Source organism: Dreissena polymorpha, chromosome 9 (assembly GCF_020536995.1).
Source record: "Dreissena polymorpha isolate Duluth1 chromosome 9, UMN_Dpol_1.0, whole genome shotgun sequence".
NCBI classification, from domain to species: domain Eukaryota; kingdom Metazoa; phylum Mollusca; class Bivalvia; order Myida; family Dreissenidae; genus Dreissena; species Dreissena polymorpha.
In genome coordinates this window covers 34,284,190-34,302,734 of record NC_068363.1, presented here as the reverse complement: position 1 = coordinate 34,302,734, position 18,545 = coordinate 34,284,190, and the positions used below count along the sequence as shown (strand labels likewise).

General features: G+C 32.5%; 1 protein-coding gene across 4 annotated transcripts in view; it reads left to right on the top strand.

The window, feature by feature from the left end:
• The window catches only part of LOC127845697 (multiple epidermal growth factor-like domains protein 10), an 85,395-nt gene that overhangs the window by 5,649 nt on the left and 61,201 nt on the right, over window positions 1–18,545 (top strand). For 3 of the 4 annotated variants that reach the window (XM_052376785.1, XM_052376784.1, XM_052376783.1), the window contains exons 4-11: window positions 2,772–2,902; window positions 3,258–3,396; window positions 4,855–4,989; window positions 5,399–5,533; window positions 6,092–6,225; window positions 6,621–6,759; window positions 8,215–8,349; window positions 8,775–8,909. In XM_052376785.1, the coding sequence (XP_052232745.1) occupies window positions 2,772–2,902; window positions 3,258–3,396; window positions 4,855–4,989; window positions 5,399–5,533; window positions 6,092–6,225; window positions 6,621–6,759; window positions 8,215–8,349; window positions 8,775–8,909 (1,083 nt within the window). The remainder of the gene's footprint in view (window positions 1–2,771; window positions 2,903–3,257; window positions 3,397–4,854; window positions 4,990–5,398; window positions 5,534–6,091; window positions 6,226–6,620; window positions 6,760–8,214; window positions 8,350–8,774; window positions 8,910–18,545) is intronic. The other variant, XM_052376786.1, reaches the window with a different exon arrangement.

Below are 18,545 nucleotides of genomic sequence, written 5' to 3'. Positions count from 1 at the left end.
AAGTGAATTTGATCAAAAGAATAACACCTACCTTTTCAAAAAAGAGTTCAATCCAAACATTTATATTAAAATCGAGCTGAAATCGGTATCAACATATGTTGAAAAATTGTGTGTGGCTATAAATATTCGGTGGCCGACATTGGTAAAAGGGAAGAAATAACTCAGCTCATTGACATTAAAAGGTCAAAATCAACTATTTGTTTGCTAAAAAATTATTTCAAGTACTAGTCTATGCCAATATTTATATTACTTAAATAAGATAAATGGTAATCATAGAAAACCTTAGGCAATTTATACGAAATTCAGCGCAAGTTTAGCGACGTCATTTCGAATGAGTTTTCTAATAATGACGCTTGCCGAAATAGTACCAAAAGTCTCAGAACACGACACATGTTATAAAAAAAATAAGGCAGTAAACTGTTTTTCTGTTTTTCATACCTCAGGTTCTACGTCCCCGAATTGTAAAGAAATAATGAAACAATAGCTATAAAGTTGCACTTTTAGCGGGAAATAATATGATGTATGTCGTTTGACGTGTTAATAAAGACGACATGAGCAATTGCGCTTAATGTTCGAAAAACAGGTTGTATGCTGTTTGTGTTGCAGTTTGTGTTTGAACTGATATAACAAAATATATATATTGCAACGTTATATCAGGAAGATATCAATGCAGCGGTATGAAAAAAAAAACGTTTCACCTACCTTTTTGATGCATCAAGTGTTATATCCATATGTTTGAAATTGCTCAAATAATTACTGCATGTAAGATAGTTTCAAATGCGAACTATTGAGTTTTGAAATTTGACACGCAATTCCGAATTTGGTTAATGTGATGTTAACCAAGTCTATCTACATATAACAGTTCTCCGGAATTTCATGTTAAGAATGTGTCTTGATTAAAAGCAGGCAAAAAGCATGCTTCATGAATAACGTCTCATTACAACGCAAAATTGATGGGCTTAAATACTTGTTAACTGAATAAAAAATACACTTTGCAGTGCAATTTTGATAGAGTACGGCAAACCTTATCTCTAAATTAAACACATTTTACAGCCGTCACTATTGCTATAATTGTTGATATAATAATTTGGACTCGATAAATATCTCCCGTATTTCGTTCAAAGAAGTGTGCTATGCATACTACTTATTGCGATTAAACATATGCGTAACATAATTCGATAAGATTACAAGTCCGATGAAATGTTCATTGAGATTTTATTCTGCTAATTGACAATTCAAAAAAATATAATTGTTAAGATACATTCAGTAACTTTCGATATCGTAAAATATTGCAGTCCAATAATTAAAAACACGGCGGGCGGCGAGGCCCTTACGGGCCTGCCCCGCAATTCACAATTTAAATTAATACGATGTATATGCTAGTTGAACTCGAGCTGGACTATTTTTATACTAAATGGTTGTCTATGGATCTAATAGCTACAACAAACATGTTGGTCGTGGAAATTACTCACAAAATCGTAATATTTTTGTTATGAAATGGGTCGACTTTGTATTTTTTTTATTAGATATAGTACTCTGACCGCTGCTATGTATGATCTTTGAGATTCCGACAATTGGCTTCAATTTCGTTATGCCAAACTGTCTTAAATTTTAAATCTGTTATATGACAATTGTTAAGGTTCAATGTCGTTATGCAAAAAAAAAAATTACATTTGAAGTCTGTTGTACAACAATGTTTTACTTTTGAAATATTCGTCGCAGATGTCGACCCACTTTAATCAATGTATTATGTAACAGATGGTTTTAACATGTTATGAATAAATTTAATTCCGTTATTTAATCCAAGTGAAAACCAAAACAACTGCGACTTTCTATATCTACCATGACCGGCTTATTTATGCAACCTGGACGGTTTGTTGATTTAGGTTTTGTACTGATACATTTCCCTTTGAAAGCGTTCTGCTGACTTTAACATATGGTTTTTTGATACATTCCTACTTATCATAAATTCCGATCATTACGCTACTCATTGTAAAATTGATTGCCAGTCCATAACAACGATTCCATGTTCGCAGACTATTTGTGTTATTTGGAACTGTATATTTCGTAAATGTTCTGTAGTTAGTTTAGTAAAAAAATTAGAGTTGAAAAAAACACACATTGTTCAAGTTAATTTTTTGTTAGTTTAGTTGCGACATGTGATTGTAAAGCTCCAAGATGTATGTTATGGTACTTGATGTATAGCATTATGCCGTGTTTTCATTTATCAATATAAACATGTTCCTTTTTCTACTATAAACAGAGATTCATAGTTTTGTAAAGCAGTTTTGAAAATAAAAATAACGTAAAAATACGTTCGACGGAGATCATGGTTTTTATAAGTAACACAACTGCTCTTTATCTCCTAGATTGGTATGTGCATGGCCATAGTAATTGATATTTGATGGTTAGCTTGACTAACATGTAACATGACATTAGTGCCCCAATGATTCAACATTTATCAAACACCGCTCCTAATTTGTATATTGTTTGATAATTCCTATTTATTAAAATAAACATGACTTATCTCATCAATTTCTACATAAAACATGAACAATACATTCGTAATTACCATTCAGAAGAGTTACCGTGCCTACGGACTTGGTAACACTTGCTCAACGGCCGAAAATTATTTGGTATGACAAACTTATGATAAATACATAAAATTCAGAAAATCGATGTTTCCATAATATATGACATAATATTGTCAATTTTGCTTCACACATATTCGTTAATAGATGAATTAAGAAGCATTAAACATATATTTACAGGTATCATGTATATGGGCTGCTATCAGGATAGCGACAACCAAGTCCTTACAGATTATGATTACTTTTCTGATTCGAATTCACCAACCGAGTGTTCAAAAAACTGCAGCCACTACAAGTTTTCCGGAGTGAAGGTCTGTTGTAGATTTAACGTTGCACATGTATAGCGCAGATATTAAGTCAACACAAAGTTATCTACAGATACAAATAAAATCCTTAGCTATGTAAATTAACTATATTAGGCTTAATCCCTTTTTGTTCCGTATTTGTTACATATTTTGTGTTTAACCTTTGTATTATTATTACTCGGATTTTACCTTAATAATGTCTTCAATCTAAAATGTGTCATATAAATATGCATACATAAAGTAATAAAAAAATGAAACATATGTGGTCCTTTTGAACAATACGATGTTAAAACAATTTTATACTGCTTATTCGTTAACAACCGCCATGCTATCATTATTTAATTGTTTCCGATTGCAATAGGCACAGACTCATTGCCGCTGTGGAAATAGCCTTAATTATGCAACTCAAGCGCGTGAGTCAGAGTGTTATGCCAGTTGTCCAGGCGACAGAAGTCAGATATGTGGCGCTCGTTGGAGGATTAACCTCTACAGACATTGGGGTGAATGTACAGTTTTTACGAAGATGTTTAGTACCTAATACGTGTTTAATCACGTTAAGATTATACATATGGTTAAACGCCTGTCGAATTATAAGTCATATTTCGCTATCAGCATAACATGTATTACGTGTGTCTTTCATTTAGACAGTCTTACAGGGTAACACAGTTTCTCTATTTGGGAAGCTTACATGTTTACATGTCTAACAGGCATGTTTGAGACGTTGAATTAGAAATAATGCTACATTTATAAATAATATTTTAAATATGAAGAACTAAATAAAGTTTGCTCAAACCGGCAATAAAAGTCTTTAACAGTCTCTAGAAAATTTTTTTTTTATATTCTCAGAATTATTTAAGAGGTAATTATTGATGAATTGCTATGTTAATCAGAATGCAGCTAATTTGTAAATGATTGCACAATTAATCACCATAATTTATTGGATTAACCTAATATGGAAATCAACTAATCCCCAGATACAAACAACATTTATTTCACATATTTCAGATTACCTCATGTATCTAGCGAAACAATTTTTGACTTAGTTGAAAAAAATCATTTGGTGTTAAATGGTCTTAAAAGCCGCCATGTCAATGTGATAGTGGAAAAATCGCTCCATGATGAAAATTTTACTTCAAACGCATCAATTGCGAAGAATAGGCGAACTCCTACTCGCAAAATACAGTGTGTACCCGTTACGGGAATAACCAATATCTACATTTTGGTAATTTGTTAAAGTATGATCTACCGACAAGCAATATTGGACTTTAACGCTGATTGTTAATTGCATGTATATTTGGTATAACCTCGCATTTTATGGACATGTAATTGCTCTGGTAATTTCATATAACAAACGCGTAGTCAACACGCTCACATAATTGTTCGTATTCATTATCAATCTGTCCTGTCTGATTAAGTTTGAAACTATTATGCTTACAACACATGAACTGGTCGTGTCAGAAAAGATTATTGATTCATGAAGTTTGGTTTACTCAACCACTGTGAAAAAGAGAGGCATTTACTGTTTACTGACAGGAAAAGTACTAAATACTCTTAAAGAATCCATAAAAAACAAACAAAATGTCTTAATTAAACTAATACAAAATTCATATATAAAACACCCTGAACAAACATGGAAATAATTGCAATCTGTTGACTCATTTTCGTAGTTCAATGAAAATGTATTGCAAAATCGCTCAGTTGCACTAATCATGTATACTGCATTGAAAGATAAAGTTAATATGGAAAGATGATCTAATCAAAATTTGGTTTTTAGTGGTTTTAATTTAATATATTAAGACAATTTGAAAACATTGCGTTTTACACGAACTATTCAATAATGCCCGTTCAAGTAATTAGACGTATTTGAAATCCAGTTTAAAGTTATTGTAGCATAAGACGAAATTGTATGCATGTTATAACTTTCAAATCATGAATACACCACTCGTTTTCGTTATCAGGCTGCCCACTCGGAAGTTACAGTGTTAACTGTTCCAAGCAATGCCATTGCCGTGTGAGTTCATGCGACGATGTTACGGGTGCATGTGGAAATGGTGGCTGTAAAGACGGATGGAAAGGAATAGCGTGTAATGAAAGTAAGTTGTCAATTAACGTTAATCAAACAAAACCATACACATTAAAAAATCTCATATAAGAAAAGTAGCAGCCGCATACAGTACTGTAGAAATCTGCGAACATTGACCATTTTATTTTCATGAATGTGCAAAGATTTATGTGAACAAACACAAAATGTTCAGCAATATATGCATATAATACGATTGATTATTTGAGCATATTAATAAAATGCTAATAAATAGTGGTACTTTATATTAATAAACTGCATTTCGAAGACTCAACTTACAAATACATGCGTGCCTGATTCATACAATGTTATTGCAAGTCAGATTTTGAATATACGTCTAGCTGGTAATTTGAAATCTATTTTATTGTAAAACAAAGTGCTAGCCACTCAGGTTACCTGAATTTTCAAGTGTTTGTTTCCAGGCTGCCCAATCGGCAGTTACAGCGTTAACTGTTCCAAGCAATGCCATTGTCATGAGGGTCCATGCGACGGTGTTACGGGTACATGTGTAAATGGTGGCTGTAAAGACGGATGGAAAGGAATAGCGTGTAATGAAAGTAAGTTGTCAATAAACGTTATTAAAACAAACCCATACGCATAAATAAAACATCTCGCATAATAAAATAAAAAGGGTAGCATCCGCATATAATACTCAAGAAATATTAAACATATTGACCATTTTATATTCATAAATGTGCAAACATTTATGTGAACAAACACAAAATGTTCAGCAATACATGCATATAATACGATTAATTATTTCAGCGTATTAATGAAATGCACATAAATAGTTATAATTTCTATAAATTAACTGCAGTTCAAAGATACAAATTACAAATACATGCGTGTTTGATTCATACAATGTTATTGCAAGCAAGATTTTGAATATAGGTATAACTGGTAATTTTGAAATTCTATTTTATTGTAAAACAAAGTGCTAGCCACTCAGGTTACCTGAATTTTCAGGTTTTTGTTTTCAGGCTGCCCACCCTAAAGTTACAGCGTAAACTGTTCCAAGCAATAATGTTTCCAGTATATATCGCATAATATTTCAATTTTGCTTTACACATATGAGTTAATAGATGAATTAAGGATCATTAAACATATATTTACAGGTATGATTTATATGGGCTGTTATCAAGATAGCGGAGGAAACCGAGTCTTGGCAGATTATGATTACTTTTCTGATTCGAATTCACCAACCGAGTGTTCAAACAACTGCAGCAACTACAAGTTTTTCGGAGTGGAGGTTGGTTGTAGATTTAACGTAGGAAACGTATAGCGCAGATATTAACTCAACACAAAGGTATCCAAAGATATAAATAAAATCCTTTAGCAATGAAAACTTACTATATAATATCAGGTTTAATCCCTTTTTGTTCACTATTTGTTGTGCATTTTATGTGTAATCTTTGTATTATTAGTGTGATTGTATAAAGTATACCATGCGCGAACTTCACCTTGATAATGTATTCAATCTTAAGATTGGCAGAAACATGTCATCTAAGCATGCATACATTTAGTAATAAAAAACTGAAACAGATGTGATCCCTTTGAACAGTAAGATATTAAGACAATTTTATATTGCTTATTCGTAGTCAACGGCCATGCTAACAATATGTATTTGTATCTGATTGCAATTAGGCGTGGAATCATTGCCTCTGTGGTAATACGATTAATTCTGCAACCCAAGCAATAGAGTCAGAGTGTAAACTATTTTGTCCGGGCAAAGTTTTCAAGATATGTGGCGCTGATTGGAGGATTAGCCTCTACAGACATTGGGGTAAATGTAGAGATTTTCACCAGATTTTAAGTACATAATACGTGTTTAATCACGTAAGATTATACACATGGTGAAACGCCTGTCGAATTATAAGTCATATTTGGTGATGAATATAACCTGTATTACTTGTATTTCTGATTTAAACAGTCTAACAGGGTTAAACAATTGGTTAATTTGGGAAAGCTTACCTGTTCACATGTCTAAAAGGCATATTTGAGACGTTGAAATATCAATTGTTATACATTTATACATATTTTTTAATATGTATAACTAAATACAGTTGTTTTCAAACCGGCCGTGAAAGTCTATAACTGTCTCTTGAAATATTTTTTTTTCATATTCTCAGTATCAATTTAAGAGGTAATTATAGATAAATCTTTAGTTTAATCATTAGATTGCAGCTAATTTGCAAATGATTGCACAATGAATCACCACAGTACATTTGATTTACCTAATGTGAAAATTAACTAATCCCCAGATACAAACAACGTTTATGTCACATGATTACCTCATGTATCTACTAGCGCAACAAGTTGTCACTAAGGTGAAAAAAAATCTTATTTGGTGTTTAATGGTCTTAAAATATCGCCTTTTCAATATGGTTTAGGGAAAAATCGCTTCGGTATGAACAATTTACTTCAAACGTGACAAATGTGTTGAAAAGGCTAACTTCTACATGCAAATAACAGTTTGTACGGGTAACGGGGATAACCAATACTTTCCTTTTGGAATTTTGTGATTGTATGATCTACCGACAAGCCAGAACGGACTTTAACGCTGATTGTTAATTGCACGTATATTGAGAATAACTTCGCATTTTATGGACATGTAATTGTTCTGGTAATTTCATATAACAAACGCGTAGTCAACACGCTCACATAATTGTTCGTATTCATTATCAATCTGTCCTGCCTGATTTAGTTTGAAACTATTATGCCTACAACACATGATCCGGTTGTGTCAGAAACGAAATATTGATTTATTAAATTTTGGTCACTTAACCACTGCAAAAAATAGACGTATTTTCTGTTAATAAAAAAAGAAACTAATTAATGCTCTTAAAAATCAATAGAAAATACAAAATGTCTTAATTAAAATAATGTTAAATTCAAATATAAGAAACCTTGAACAAACATGGACATAATTGCAATCTGTTGACTTATTTTCATAGTACAATGTTAATGTTTTGCACAATCGCTCAGTTGCACTCATCGTGTATACTACATTCAAAGATAAAGTTAATAAGGAGTGATCATCTACACAAAATTTGGTTATTAGTGGTTTTGATTTTATATATTAAGAGAATTTGCATTGTATACGCTCATCTTTCAATAATGACCGTTCAAGTAATAAGACGTATTTGAAATCCAGTGTCAAGTTATTGTAACATACGACGAAATTGTATACATGTACTTACTATCAAATTATGAATACACCACTCCGTTTTGTTTTCAGGCTGCCCACTCGGAAGTTACAGTGTTAACTGTTCCAAGCAATGCAATTGTCGTGTGAGTTCATGCGACGATGTTACGGGTGCATGTGGAAATGGTGGCTGTAAAGACGGATGGAAAGGAAAAGCGTGTAATGAAAGTAAGTTGTCAATAAATATTAATAAAATAAAACCATACACATAAAAGAAAAATTTGACATAAGCAAATAAGAAAGGTAGCACCCGCTTATAGTACTCTAGAAATCTGAGAACATATTAACCATTTCATTTTCATTTATGTACAAAAGATTTATGTGAACAAATAAAACATGTTCAGCAATATATGTATATCATAAGATTAAGTTTTTTATCATATTAATGAAATGCACATAAATAATTATAAGTTTCATTAATTAACTGCATTTCGAAGACACATATTACAAAAAAACGCGTGCGTAATTCATACAATGTTATTGCAAGCAAGATTTTGACTTTAGGTATAACTGGTAATTTTGAAATTCTATTTTATTGTTAAACAAAATGCAAGCCACTCAGGTTACCTGAATACTCTGGTTTTTGTTCTCAGGCTGTCCACTCGGAAGTTACAGCGTTAACTGTTCTATGGAATGCCATTGTCGTGAGGGTCCATGCGACGGTGTTACGGGAACATGTGTAAATGGTAGCTGTAAAGACGGGTGGATAGGAATAGCGTGTAATGAAAGTACGTTATCAATTTCATTATCAAGAAAAACAAACAAACCAACGTAAAATATTTATATTATATATGCAAATAACCTGAGGAGTCTTCCGGATATGACCGTATAGAAAATTGACGGCATATTTCCTTTTTAGATTCGTTCTCATTCAAAGATATGTATGAACACACATATGTTATTTTCAGTTAATTTCGGGATTGATTTGGATTAAGTATTAAGCGGATAAATGGAAAGCTCATGCACATTTATAATTGTTATACTATAATTGCACAGTACAGACCGTACACTTACAAAGACACGCTTGCTTAATTTATACAATGCCAATAAAAAAAAACGATTTTGAAATGACGCAAAACACGACACGTTTAAAGCATTGATTATTGTAAAACGACGAACATTTAACACAAGTAAAAAAAACATTTCGAAGGATTGGTCTTATATGATACTATATAAATATGAAAATGGAGCGTCCACACGTGGATAAGAGTATGTGTCAAATCCATGCTAATTTGGGGCTAGCTGCCCCTCTATATATCATTGCCTCGTCTATATTATCCACTACCATCTTGATGATAAACTGACGCAATAAAGAATTCGCATATTGGTTGACGCAATTGCACCGTTTTTACAATAAATGTTACTGATTAAATAATATCGTATGCGGTTAACTTGCGCACTTCAAAAAGTTTTGCATGTTTGTACAATGCGTATTATTTACTTACATTTGTTTTGTCATTCCTTTTATCGAACGATGTTTTACAAAAAAATGAAATTATTGGTCAGCAATTATATCTAATTACAATCGGAATTTCAAAGAATTATTCACTTTCGCAATAGTTAATAAAATAATAACATATTTGAAAATAATTGTATTATTTCCTGACACAGTCGTCAAATCGTCTCGATCTATTGCCCGCCATACGCAAAGATTGCATATTCTTATGTACGGGAAGTCTGCTACACACAAAAAAAACATATTTCTTTGAGTATGTTTATCTTAAAACACTTATGTTAATTAGCTAATTGAGGTAATATAATCAAACAAATGATTACTGGCTATCGTCAAAAAATCCAAAGCATATGTTCTTTGGGATAAAAGAAGTCTGCTGTGATGCAAAAATGAACACTAAGATAACTTATAATTTTTAATATTTTAAATAAGTATGTTTAGTTTAATCACAGTTTTCGACACCATGCAATTATTTATTTAACTGAATTATTTCACAAGTGCATAAGCTTAAGAGACATTGTATTTTGATTTTAAACGATGTTTTCTTTATCTGTATCACTTGGACAGCTTTGTACTTATTAAGTCGATCAGATTTTTATATGCTCAGTTAGGCATGGAATTATTATGAGATTTCGATTCAATGTATATGATCCTATTAAATGCACAAGAATGCCCCCAAAATCGCACATTGGTATCACAGTCGACACTATCATGTGCGCCAATCAGAATTTGTTTGTCTAATTTTCAATATTTACGCAAATGGCTCAAATGGCGAACCCAACACAGATCCTTTAAATCTTCACGGCCGCGGGATCCAATCATCGCGATAGCGTTATAACTTGACAGGTCATTCGTGTAGTCATATATGCTTAAGAATAGTTTTGCTGTCTCAAGGAATTATTAACCAACCTTTTTGTAGTTGCATCAAGTATTATATCCATATGTTTAAAATGATTAAAATAATATATTATTTAATGGAAGTATTTATTAAATGCGTATTATTCAAAAAACAATAATCCGACAAGCATTATTGATTTTTTTTAATGTAATAATAACAAATAAACAGTTGTAAATAATTTAATGTAAAAATTGGTCCTGGTAAAAAACAGGTGAAAATTATGCTTCATGTACAACGACGCCTCTTGTTCGCGAAAAGCGTGGGCTTTAATTCTTAATAAACATACGTGGCCCAGAGAACGTTGAAGTCTTTACTTTTAGCTATACAATGTGTAGTGCATTTTAATTAAATGTGAAAACCCGTTTTCTTAATTAAAACAAATCGCTTATGCTGTCTATAGTGCTTCACTGGTGGATATAGGTTACTATTGACATGTGATAAGTTTTAGGATTGTATACATCTCCATGTGAAATGCGTGTATTCGGCTGCCTGAGTGCTGATTAGCTGTTTAACAGAACATAACAGAATATTTATTTTGACTTAAGCATAACAAGCTTATCGTCATTTACAGACATGCGTGCTAAATATAAATAATTTCAATGTTCAAATTATATACATCAATTAATAAATCACTTATCACTGGATAGTGAGAGTGTTCTAAATTACAAGTTATAATGTGACATGGAATACATATATAAGTATCAATACATTTGATACATCCATGATTAACAAACAACATGTAACAAGCATAGTACACTCAATTGTAAGTATAAGTTACAGTTCTTCTTAACATATCATGTGATAATAAACAAATTGTTATCTCTTTTTTGAACATGTTATACAATAGATGGCTAATTGTATATATTTATATTTTATAATTTTATAAAGAGTATGAGGCAATATAGGTTGACAGCTAGCATCGTGTCTTTTGCCGAGAGATGGTCTTGTAGAGGGTGGCCCGCGCAATTATGTTAAACTATTAATGTTTGATATTGGGAAGGTATGGTTATTGTTTGTCGCATTACACAAGCGTTATACATTCACGTAATATCAAACCATCAATATATTATACGCTGATATTGTCAGCTTAAATGTGACCGATCCTTTGCATCGAATTTGTAGTTCATGTAGTTATATATGCAAAAGCTTTCACTATTCCCGATTCCAAGCGAAATTGGCATTTTGTTACTTAAATATGAATTAACAAAAAATACTATATATCAATAAATATTGTTGAAAACATAGGTTGAATTGTACATATATAAATTGCAATTTATTTATAATTTTTTTTTAAAATGATAACAAACTTCCTTCGCGGCTGAATAAGGTAAAACAAAACCAGGTGCTCTAACTTTGAATTGGTAATCATAAAGACCATGACCCTTTTGTCGTTCCCCTCGGACGGACCTTTACGTCTGACAAGAACTATGGCTACGGGTTATAACTTCGCCCTGTGCGAACAAGAAAACGGGTTTCGGCGTTACCACATGAAACAAAACACGCTATTACGATATGCGAATGGGTCTTTGAATGAAAGAACGTATAAAGGCATCTCGTTAACGCTTTCCAGGATATAATAGTCACCGGGATCGCTGCTTCCAGTTGTGTCTCGCCTTTATGGTAATATCAGCGACATTGTTCAAACGTTAGCGTTGTCCGAAATATATCTAAAGGTCTCAAATATACCGTTGGTCTGAACGAGCGAGAAAAAATATGTGCATTCTTGTTCGCATACACAGTGAAACACTTGAGCTAACTTCGGAGTATTACTGATTATTGGTTATTCACACCGAATTAGGAACTGACTTTTTCTTACATAAACAATACATTAAAATGGACCAAATGGTACCAGTAAGCAATGAAAATTATTGCATATGTATATTGGACATACACATATGTTCAATTGCAATTCATTTGAGTATTGTTTTTTATTATAAAAAGTTTTTTTTTGTCTTGGCCAAATGTAATGGTCAGATAAAACTTCAAGAATCGTTCCTGACATAAAAAATAAAACAATCTTACATTGAACATACAAGTAATGAAGCATAGTCGTTGATAGACGATAAAGTATACGCGAGTCCATTTCAGTTTTCATTGCGATTTAGTATTGCTTATTTAGTTCTAACAGAACGTTTTCTTATATTCGTAAAATACAAGATCACAGCAAGACCCTTAAAGGGACTCACCCGCGACAACACGAAATTATGACCTCCTTGTACAGTGGTCTGGCGTGTATTGAACCAAGTGTGTATTTAGGTATATGATGTGTAAACAAACATTATCTTATCTAACCGTTGATTGGTCAATAGTATTCGTCTCCGCACGTGCTAATTGTTGACTGACTGAATCGCTATTTTACCGATTAAATCACATGGTCGGAAATAGCTTAAATTAATTTTTCCGTTGAACCATTGCTGACAGGATATTTTGACATTTAATTTGCAGTAATCTACATGAGGCAAGGCAAACGGAAGTTTAATGAATAATCTATTTTGTCATATTTTATGTATATGCCTTAAGGAAACTGTTTGATTGACAAGTAAGTCAAGTTCTTCAATAACCTATGTGCTTTGTAATGTAACATATTTGCGTTTACATTCTTTTTAGGAAATATTTTAATCAAAATTATATTCATACCATTATGTTCTTTATAATTAAACATCTATTAATAATTTCCAAAATTAAATTACTTAGTTATGATATATGTATACATTGAAGCTCCAAATATTCGTTACGTTACACATATTTATACCATTATATTCTTTATAATTAAACATCTATTGATAATTTCCTTAATTCAATTATGATATGTTTATACAATGATGCCTCAAATATTAGTTACGTTGCATAAAGTAAGACTTAAACATAATACACAGAATTTAAAGCTAATTTTTAATGTCGTTGTACATGTTTTTTATTGAAATATTCTACAATACATATACATGTCCTCTATACATATTAGCATGTGTATCCTTAGTATCGGCCCTCTCAGTGGAAACATGTAAATATTTTGATTGAAAAGATTGGAAAACATACATTTTTAATACGTCAATCAATAGATTAATGTAAATTATCGGACATAACAACAAAAACTGCATTAAATTCGCTGATGTTTTGCCAAAATACTGGCGAGACTCAGCTCCACGTAGTAATCAATATCATGTTCATCGTTACTCATAATATCGGCTATTCTTATTGGTTGCTAACGTGTGTTACTATGCGCATGTGCTTTTTCTATAAAAAGTTTCTTAATGGAAAAAACGAAACTCGTGTTCATGTTTTTTTTTAATGTTTTTTTTTCACAAATAAGCCGCTTATACAACATTGGATAAACCTACTAATAAACCCAAAACAAAATAACATTATTATGTTTACTCATAATATCGGCCTGGAATAAACATGACATACTGTCAAATGAAAACCGGAAATCATGAGAAAGATCGTCGTAATAGTCATTATTAAACAGCAAATGAATTAACACTTCTAAAAATGGAAAACACATTTAATATCCAGCACTTCTTGAAAGGTTTTCTTGAAAGACACGATACAATGAGGACGGCCGATACTATAAGAATAAGGGATATACTCTTAGGAATGTAAATATTATTGATGTTGATAAAGAAGATCACATGCAGTATTATGTCTTTGCTTGAGGTTACCTATCAAATCATAACAAGGAAAATACAAAATGACATTTAAAGTTTACAAACTTAGAGTAAACTGGAAAGATGGCCAATTCATTGCATTGTTATACCTTTTATATTCATGTTATTTCCCAATACAAGTGTCAAAACTTCAGTACAGAGGATAAAAATATAACATGAGAGGGAATCTCCTTGTCTGCAGCCCCATACATTAGCGAAAACATAAATAATTAACCACACTGAAAAACAAGCGACTTAAAACGACAATGAATCGACGCCGTTTTCAAAGTCTATTAGCAGAAGTAAACCCGGGATCAAATTTTCTTCAGTATAGTGAATAATGTCATAAATTAACATCATATTTTCCCCTGTGTATCTTCCTTTAATGAAACTAGTCTGGTCGTTATGAATTAAATTGTCCATAGAAAATTTGAATCTATTGGCTATTACTGCAGAGGTAATTTTAAAATCAGTATTTAAAAGAGTAATAGTGTGCCGACTTTGTATAAAAAGCCTTGATTTATCACCCTTTGAAATACAGGTTATTATACCTTGAGATTGTGTTATAGATAAATATGCTTATAGAGAGACTGATTAAAAATATGCTATTGTATTTAGTATACATGTTTTGTCGGTTATTTCACTATCATCTGAATTTTTTAACTCACCTGAGCACAACGTGCTCATGGTGAGCTTTTGTAATCGCCTCTTGTCCGTCCTCCGTCGTCCGTTGTGCGGCGTCAATATTTGCCTTGTTAACACTCTAGAGGCCACATCATTTTGTTGAATCTTCATGAAATTTGGTCAGAAGATTGGACTCATAGATATCTTGGATGAGTTTGAAAATGGTTACGTTTGCTTGAAAAACGTGGCTGCCAAGGGGCGGGGAATTTTTCCTTATATGGCAATATATGGCTTTATTGAAATCTTGTTAACACTCTAGAGGCCACATTTATTGTCTAATCTTCATGAAACTTGGTCAGAAGATTCATCCCAATAATATCTTGGACGTGTCTAAAAATGATGCCGGTTGGTTGAAATACATGGCCGCCAGGGGGCGGGGCATTTTTCCTAATATGGCTTTAGTAAAACCTTGTTAACACTCTAGAGGCCACATTTATTTTCCGATCTTCGTGAAACTTGCTCAGATGATTTGTCCCAGTGATATCTTGGATGAGTTTAAAAACGGTAACCTTTGCTTGAAAAACATGGCTGCCAAGGGGAGGGGCATTTTTCCTTATATGGCTATTTATGGCTATAGTAAAATCTTGTTAATACTCTAGAGGCAACATTTAATGTCCAATCTTCATGAAACTTGGTCAGAAGATTCATCCCAATAATATCTTGGACGAGTTTGAAAATGATGCCGGTTGATTGAAAAACATGGCTGCTAGGGGGCGAGGCATTATTCTTATATGGCTATTGTAAAACTTTGTTAACACTCTAGAGGCCACATTTATTTTCCGATCTTCATGAAACTTGGTCAGTTGATTTGTACCAATTATATCTTGGACGAGTTTGAAAATGATAACCTTTGCTTGAAAACTTGGCTGCCAAGGGGCGGGGCATTTTTCCTTACATGGCAATAGTAAAATCTTGTTAACACTCTAGAGGCCACATTTATAGTCCGATCTTCATGAAACTCGGTCAGAAGATTCATCTCAATAATATATTGGACGAGTTCAAAAATGATGCCGGTAGGTTGAAAAACATGGCCACCACGGCAGACGGGCATTTTTCAATATATGGCTATTATTAAACATTGTTAACACTCTAGAAATCACATTTTTTTCCGATCATCATGAAACTTAGTCAGAAGATTTGTACCATTGATATCTTGGATGAGTTCGAAAATGGTTTTGGTTGCTTTAAAAACATGGCCGCCAGGGTCGGGGCATTTTTCCTTATATGGCTATATATGGCTTTAGTAAAACCTTGTTAACACTCTAGAGGCCACATTTATTGTCCAATGTTCATGAAATTTGGTCAGAAGATTGGTCTTAATGGTATCTTGGATTAGTTCGAAAATAATTATGTTTGCTTCAAAAACATGGCTTCCAAGGGGCGGGGTATTTTTCAATATATGGCTATAGTAAAATCTGGTTAACACTCTAGAGGCCACATTTACTGTCCGATCTTCATGAAACCAGGTCAGAATATTCATCACGATAATATCTTGGATGAGTTCAAAAATGATGCCGGTTGGTTGAAAAACATGGCTGCCAGGGGGCAGGGCATTTTTCCATATATGGCTATAGTAAAACCTTGTTAACACTCTAGAGGCCACATTTATTTTCCGATCTTCATGAAACTTGGTCAGAAATTTGTCCCAATAATATCTTGTTATCTCAGGTTAGCGACTTTGGGCCTTTCAGGCCCTCTTGTTTTAGTTTATATTATTTTTTTACTGCATTTATTTCTAGACATCAACAAATTTTCACCTTGTAAAGTCCACTTAAATTTGGATCTGATAATACATTTTTTTAATTGTGTGCTCTGAATATTTTTTATTTGAGATTTCAAAGTTTTCTTCCAATTCTTTGATTGTAGCTTATAATTTGCTTTCTTTAAGTTGTGTTCCCTTTTTTATATAAGACCCATATAAAAACGATTTTCCTCTTAGTTCCATCAGCAGAGTGTCTAGAAAAATCACTTATAGTAAACTGTAATTCGCTGTCAGGAACTTCATTAATGTTTTGGTAATTGTAACTGAGTAACGCGTATTGAAGTTTTATATCTTCAATGTTTTTGCTTATTTCTTGTACGTACATAATGTCTAAAAAAAATAATTTATGTTTCCAAAGACCATATTTATGAGAAAAAATACTAAAAGTTATGTTTAAAGTTAGTGTTATTGAGTGATCGGATTTAAAACTTGGTTCAATTTAAGTTGATTTTAAGTGTTGCTAAAATCTGATGTGATTAAAATAGAACCACCTTAGTCTGTTGTATTGGATTTACTCTACGCCAGGTAAATTCTTTTTTTGACTGATTTTGATGTCGAAGGGCTCTACAAAATAGTAACAATTGATAAAATCTATGACTTTTTTGCGAGCCTTAGGGTTATTTATATTTTTGTTATTATAATAATCTACTACAGGATCAATTACAAGGTTAAAGTCACCACATATGATAACAGAATCATTGTCAAGCATTTTAATAATTTCAAAGATATCAGTAAAAAAGTAGGGGGAGTCAATATTTGGTCCATATAAGTCAGGAATGTAAAGCGGTATTCACTAACAGAAATATCAATTGCACACAAAAGTTACCGTTGGAATCAGCAACAGAGTTATATATTTTTATTGTGTACAATTGGATATAAAAATACCTGTTTCCCTAGAATAAGCAGAACCAAAGCTTAAAAACAATTCCAAGCCCCATTTGGAATAAATGGTTTTGTACATATCGGGGTTAAAAGAAAACATAATTAACTTTCGATCAACACAGTTTTGCTTTCAAAATGAGAAAACAAAAACTACCGAAAAAGAATAGTGTCCTGTTAAGAGGAAACTCGTTTAATTATCTTTCCAAAAATAATTGCCGTACTCGGTAAGCACGTCTGGTAATCGTTCCTGAACGCCTGAATAAGCTACCCATATTTGCCAGTTTGCTATATTTGCTTTGTTGAATTCAATTTTATATCGAAAAGCATTGTGCTAAAATGAGCCATTTACACTTACCAATCAGATTATTTTTTAACCGCGTCATGCGAAAATGGGTCTTATGCCATATGCAACCATCATAGCTATAGCCCACCCAGTCTTCGCATCTCTCAGTTTAGTTAGAAGAAACATAATGAGATAATAGAACCTTGAGTGATTTTATAGGGGATAGCCTAGCCCCTGACAAGACTTCGCAAATGCATAGGCTGGGCTTGAGCCACGCTAGTATCAACGCCATAATACCCATTTTCGAATGGCGCGGCTATGAAAGTGTCATTTGAATTCGTAGAAAGAAAACTGCACATACGATACATTTTGTTGGTGAAGAAATAAACTCATTATAAGCCATGTAGGGACACATATGATTTGAACTCCCGTAGTATAATTTTAATCTACAAACACTTATGCGATATTTGACTATAATAACACACATTTAATGCGGTGATTATCCGACTATCAATTGAAAAAAACAACAACAATAGTTTAACTTATGTGTTCAATTAAATTGTTTACAAACGAAAATTTCAAACTTTATTTCAAAGTCAGCATTCACGCCCGATATCTTTTTTAAAAGATATTTTTTGCTATCTTGAGTTGTTTTTTATATTCGGTTTAAGCGATTATAAAGCATGTTTGTCGTTGTCTAGAGTATACCAGTAGTTATTGGTGAACTCATGCTCAACTTTTTATAAATTGAGAACTGT